Here is a 6,394-nt window from a genome sequence, read left to right as displayed (position 1 = left end):
TTTTGGAAGTTTGAACATCAAGTCATATTCTACTTTCAAGCTCTTGAACGTCGTCATAATCCATGTCAATAATATTATCCAAATACAATAATGGACTTTCCATTCCAATGCCAAGCCTATTCTCTATGTCCATTCCCATTAAAAAACCATCAACCAAACACAACACAACCTTCTAATTTAGCTTCAGACACAAACCTGCCTCATTCTACTCCTAGTCACTTGTAACAGTAGGCTGCAGACAGATCAAAACTATGAAAATGGAAGCAAATTTACAGGCTACCCCATCTTCAAGATTACTTCATCTGGATGGCCGATCAGGTTGGTCGATGAACTTGATCTTTAGCTCTATTTCACCAGATTCTACATCACGAAGCTTCAACCAAACACTCTGTGTTACACCCCCTCCCTCCATACAACTAATGCTGCTGTCCCTGGCTAAGCAGTTATCAACATCTGGAGTAACTTTTCTTAACATTGTTGCCCCTGACGAAACTCCAAGAGCCCGTCTCAATCTAGCAGCCGAAACTATCGGTTTAAGACTCAGCTCGGCATGTCCCATCTTGTCATCTGACTTGAACCGATCTTTGTCAAACACTTCCTGCAGAAAGAACATAATTTTTTTTATTGTTTAGAGTTATTTTTATGAGAATATGTGTTTTTCACTCCCACAAAAAGATAATAATCCATACACAATTTAATGAGTCTGTTTTATCTTTCCAAAACAAGAAACAATAAAAAAAATTTCTGATTTCATTTCTCACACTTCAGTTTCAAAAATAGAACAGAATATCGAACTATAGAATATGATAGAATAGAAGACAATGAGCAAAGACAAATTAACAATCAAGATTTTTTTTTCCTTTAATTAAATGGGACTTTGATAACACAAACATAAGATAGCCTAGCTAGAAAAACAATATGCACCCTTTCACTGACCACAATTAGTTTGATGCTTCTAATGGTATTAAAATAGTGAGTTCCTTTACTGTAACAGGCCATCATACCCATACTTCTTTTTCATAACCAAAATGGTTGCTTATTCACAAATCATTACAACTTGATGTAGACAACCATTACGGCCTAATGGAATATATCAGTTCAAACTTATGCAACTTTGGAGAAAGAAGAAATGGACGAGCAACAGAGAAAGTAAGAACAGGGAGTATCCTAATGAACACATACAGTAGGTCAAAAACTGATGAGCAGAATCTTACTAATGTCAGATCTTGGACAGGGTGCGTAAGGGAGAAGCTTAGCTCTTCATTCCAAACAGGGTTAAGGCAGCTATTGATAACTTTGGTCTTTGCTGTCTGAAAAAACAATGTAATGAAATGAAATTGCTCAACAAGCTGCATCAGAACATGAGGGGGTCCAAAGAAAAAAAATGAACACTACAGAAGAAGGCAGCGCAAGAAATAACCTGATTGCCCAACTTGACAACAACATAAGGATCACTACTCTTGAAATCACGAATGACTAGTTTCTTCCCTTGAATCACAAGCACTTTAAGCAATCCTAACGATTCGCTTTCCATAGCAATGGCCGCATCCAAATACCAGAAAAGCTGCAATTATACATGGTTGGGAGAGATTAGCCAAGATGGTGGATTTTAAAGTGAAATAGAGAAACTTTCATCCATCAAACGACAAAACAACCACGCCTACAGAAGATCGACAGAAACAAGAAAAGGGTAAAACCTCAGAAATCAAAACAAAAATAATTTAGATACCACTCAAAGCAATAAGCAGAGTTGGAAAAGGGGTAAACCGTGAACCATGCGAGTGAAGTTTGAAAGCAAAATAAAGGGGTATGAAAGGGTTGGTGGAGGGTGTTATTTCATCAAACAGTTGGTGGGCGTAATGAAAAAAGAGAGGTGATTTCAAAGGGAAAGGGGAAGACGATAGTGTCTGGGAGAATGGGATTTTGACTAGAAACAGTCATAGTGGGTGGGTGCCGCATGGCTCATGGTGAGATTGAGTTTGACGGGAGTAAATGATTTGACGAAGCATGTTTGAAAAGTAAAAATTATACAAAATTAAAGTGAGATTGTTTGAGAGTGTACCTGACAATGCTGCCATGTGGGACGGGGAGTAAAAAGGGAAAGCGACAGAGAGTCAATGAAGAAAGCTCCATTGTCGCATTGTCCACTATGTATACTTTGAACTTTGAATAAATCGAAATTGCAGAGAATGAGGCCACGACCAAGAAGAAGAAAGAAACACACGTGTGCTTACACACCTGGATGTGGGGTTTATCTTTTCTTTTTTTTCCCTCTTTCTTTCTTTCTTTCTTTGGGGAAAAAATTCGTTTTTATCTAATCCTTATGTTTTAAAAAGTTACGGTCCAATATTGTAGACTTGGACCAAAAGTTCTACGGATCCCTCCAGGTATTTACTTTGTTCGATATAGAGAATCCTTGATTTGAGGTCAAATAGGGATACAAATTGGGTCTCCGATCGGAACGGGGCAGAGATACCTTCCTGTTGTCCGACCCCATTCCGAATATATTTTATTAATTATTATATATATATATATATAGTTTTATTTTATTTTATTTTATTTACTTTTTTAATTTCATTTTATAATCTAATTAACTTTTAACTTTGTATTAAATTTAGAATAAAAAATCTATTTTTAATTATTAATTTAAATAAATAAAACAATAAAAAAAATTAATTTATTATCTACAATATTTAAAATTCGGTATAAAGAACAAATTTTAATTTATTTTAAATAAACAATTAGTTAAAAATAAAGATATAAACGGGAAATTTTTTTTCATGAGGACGGGGACGAGGTGTATCCCCCAACTTCGCCCCGCTCCATTGCCAATCCTATCGTTTGGTAACCATTTAATTTTTTATTTTTTGTTTTTGAAAATTAAACCTATTCCATCCACATTTCTTACAATGATTTGCATCTTTTTTAAGTACAATGGTTGAATTCTTAGTCAAATTCAAAAAACAAAAAGAACTTTTTGAAAGCTAATTTTTTTAATTCTCAAAATTTGGCTTGTTTTGAAACAATTGGCAAAAGGTAAAATAACAAAGGAAGAAATTTGAAGGTGAAATTAGTGTCCATAAGCTTAATTTTTTTAAAAAATAAAAATAAAATAAAATGGTTACCAAATAGGACCTACACTTTAGTCCTTAAATTTTGAGTTCAGTTCCAAATTGATTCATAAGTTTTAAAGCATTACAATTTTATTTTTGAGATTTGAGTTTTGAGTTTTGTTTCAATTGATTCTTAGGTTCCAAAATTTTATACTTTTAACCTTCACTTTTTGTTAAATACTCACATTTAGTAATTGATGTTGATGTCTATTAATTAATTTAAAATAATTATGAATAGAATTTTAAAAGTGATAAAAAGTAATTAAACTTAATTAATTTAAATTCTTTTAATTATTTTAAATTAATTTGCAAACATTGGTACTAAATATAGAAATTGAGTATTTAGTGAAAAATCGAAGTTTAAAATGTAAATTTTGAAATCTAAGGATCAAATTAAAATAACTTAAATCTCAATGGTAAAATTGTAACATTTTAAAACCTAGGAATTGAATTGAAACCAAATTCAAAACTTCAATAGTAAATGTATAACATTTTGAATCTAGCAACTAAATTGAAACCAAAATCAAAACTTAAATACTAAGGTTCCATTTTGGTTTTAGTTTTTTATGTTTGAAGATTAAGTCGATTTCTCCCATTTTCTTCCAATGTTTTACATATTTCTTAAATACAATGGTTGAATTTTTAATTAAGTTTCATAAATAAGTTTTAATGGGTCATAATTCATGAGGAGTTAGATTTGACATTAGAACGAAATTAGACTTTTTTATTTTTTATTTTTTTTTACAAAGGTACTGTAATTAATAGTACAAGTACTATACCGGTTGAGCTATGCTCATGTTGACAAATTGGATATATATATATTTTTTAGAATAGGTGATATTATTATACAACAACAAGGGGATCCTACAGCCCGGGATCAAGGCATCAAAGCATCAAAGCACAAGCACGGGCAGGGTAACAAAACCCAAAACAAAGTCTACAAGATAAGATCAGAACAAAACCAACAAAAAACAAACTCACAGACCACTAGAGAGAAAGCCAGAGAAAAGAAACTAAAATCCCACAAACAAGGGACAACAGCAAAACAAAGAACAACGGAAAGTACAACAAGAAAACATCCGTAAACACATTATATAAGACCAAGAAGATCAACCCGCCAGGAAGAAGCACGAACACGAACCGTAGAGACCATAAGGTGAACCAGAGCTGACACCGACCTCGGTCTACTTCCATACAGTCGCCGATTATGTTCTTGTCAGATGTAGTATATGGAAGCATACCAGAATACACGGAATAACTTACTATGCACCCCCTTACCCGACCCCACTCGACACAACCAACTCAACTCCACATCCCAACCCGCCACATGATGCGACGAGCCCAACTGACGCAATACACCAGACCACACCTCTTTCCTAAACCCACACTCAAAAAATAAATGATCTCACGACTCCACACCTCCCCCACACAGAAGGCACCCCCCCTGACAACACACCCCAACTCCTCAACCAATCCTACGTACCCAACCTGTCCCTCACAACTAACCACACACAGAAGGAGTGACGCGGAATATCACCCCCCGCCCACAAAATACCAGCCCAAGACACCCTAAGACGACGAGGACGCAAACACTCCCACGCACTAGCGATAGAAAATCGACCACTCGCATCCGGCACCCACACCCAATAATCTTCCCCCCTCACCCTAAGCCCCACTGCCTGAATAAGACCCTAGATCTCAAGAAGCTCCCAAGACACTGTAGGCCAACTCCAACCTCCCTCACCATTCATGAATTCCAACAACCGCGCTTCCAAACTACTCCCTACATCATAAACCACCATAGACTCATATGAATCCAAAATCGCACCCCCCGGCAGCCAAAGATCCCACCAAACAAAACAAGACTGACCATCGTCAACCATCAAACGAACCAAATGTTTGAATCTATTTCTATTTCGCAAGATAGCCCTCAAGTACTAAGACCTCCCAACCTCACTCCAAACAACCCACAAAGATCGCCCACGCAAAACATAAGCCTCCACCCATGCCACCCATAATGAACCCAATTTAATTAAGAGAAGCCAGAAAAGCTTTATAATAGAAGCCTGGTTCCAAGATGCCACATGCTTCACACCCAACCCCCCCGCCCAACGACACGTACACCTCATCCTACGTCACCCGTGCACCATTCTGACTCACCGCACTATCCTTCCATAAATAAGTACGTAACAGACAATCAACCTCATGAGTTACACACGCAGGCAACACAAAAATGCTACACCAAAACACTTGAAAGGATTGTAAGACAGACTTAACAAGCTGTAACCTTCCAGCAAATGAGAGTTGACCGCGCTGCCCAGCTTCTAATACGAGTTGTAATCCTCTGAATCAAAGGAGCACAATCCCTAGCCCTCAACCGACCCGCCAATAAAGGTAAACTCAGGTACCTAACAGGCAGCGAACCAAGAGAGAAGCCCATAAACGCAGCTAGTTCCTCTGCCTCCCCAGACTTCACACCCGCAACAAACATGGAACTCTTACCAACATTAGCAACTAACTCAGACAACCTTGCAAAATCTACCAGGACCTGCCTCATAAACTCCAAAGAATCTCTCTTAGCTGCACAGAAAATCATCAAATCGTCTGCAAAAACCAAATGAGTCAGGCCTATACGCTCACACCGATCATGGAACCTAAACCACACAGGAGAATTATTCAACAACCTAGACAAGACCTCCATCACCATCATAAACAAAAAAGGAGACAACTGATCCCCCTGCCTCAACCCTTTCCTACCAGGAAAAAACCCCTTAAGGGAACCATTAACCATCACAGAGAACATAGGCGAAGTAACACAAGCCCTCACCCAATTAACAAACTGAAGAGGCATACCTATAGCCAGCAACACACCAAACAAAAAATCACAATTTACCGAATCATACGCCTTTTGAAGGTCTACCTTCAACACACAACGTGGCTTCCCTCTACCCTCCTTATAGCCCTCCACAAGCTCCTGACACAATAATATGTTTTCGAAAATCGACCTACCCGGAACAAACGCAGACTGATTACCACTGATGAAAGCAGGCAACCATAACCGCAATCTCTCAGCTAAGATCCTCGAGATACACTTATACACAACATTGCAACAAGAAATAAGACGAAACTCCTCCATACGTTCAGCTCCCTGCTTCTTTGGGATAAGAGTGATAGCAGTAGAATTAACTCCACCAGACAGGTAACAGGACTAAAAAAAATTCAGCACAGCATCACAGAAATCATCCCCAACCACATTCCAAGCAGCTCTGTAAAAATCAACC

The 6,394-nt window shown here is 37.5% G+C and overlaps 1 protein-coding gene across 4 annotated transcripts; it reads right to left on the bottom strand.

The window, feature by feature from the left end:
* Nucleotides 1–2,189, bottom strand: LOC120073982 (protein C2-DOMAIN ABA-RELATED 11-like). 4 transcript variants are annotated; one of them, XM_090312314.1, is made up of 4 exons: nucleotides 2,063–2,189; nucleotides 1,421–1,564; nucleotides 1,215–1,310; nucleotides 1–598 (listed from the first exon to the last, which is right to left on the bottom strand). In XM_090312314.1, exons 2-4 carry the CDS (start codon nucleotides 1,532–1,534, stop codon nucleotides 299–301), a joined length of 510 nt encoding a protein of 169 aa, XP_090168440.1. In that variant the 5' UTR covers nucleotides 1,535–1,564; nucleotides 2,063–2,189; the 3' UTR covers nucleotides 1–298. The 4 variants fall into 4 exon arrangements, with proteins under 4 accessions (XP_090168440.1, XP_038882853.1, XP_038882855.1 ...); XM_039026925.2 differs by having other exon boundaries at nucleotides 1,730–2,067; XM_039026927.2 differs by having other exon boundaries at nucleotides 1,768–2,064.
* Nucleotides 2,190–6,394: the final 4,205 nt, after the last annotated feature.

The sequence above is a fragment of the Benincasa hispida genome, chromosome 3, assembly GCF_027475165.1.
Source record: "Benincasa hispida cultivar pf3 chromosome 3, pf3_genome.v1.1, whole genome shotgun sequence".
NCBI lineage: Eukaryota > Viridiplantae > Streptophyta > Magnoliopsida > Cucurbitales > Cucurbitaceae > Benincasa > Benincasa hispida.
The sequence above is the reverse complement of the archived record's forward strand: the minus strand, read 5'-3'. Positions and strand labels throughout refer to the sequence as shown.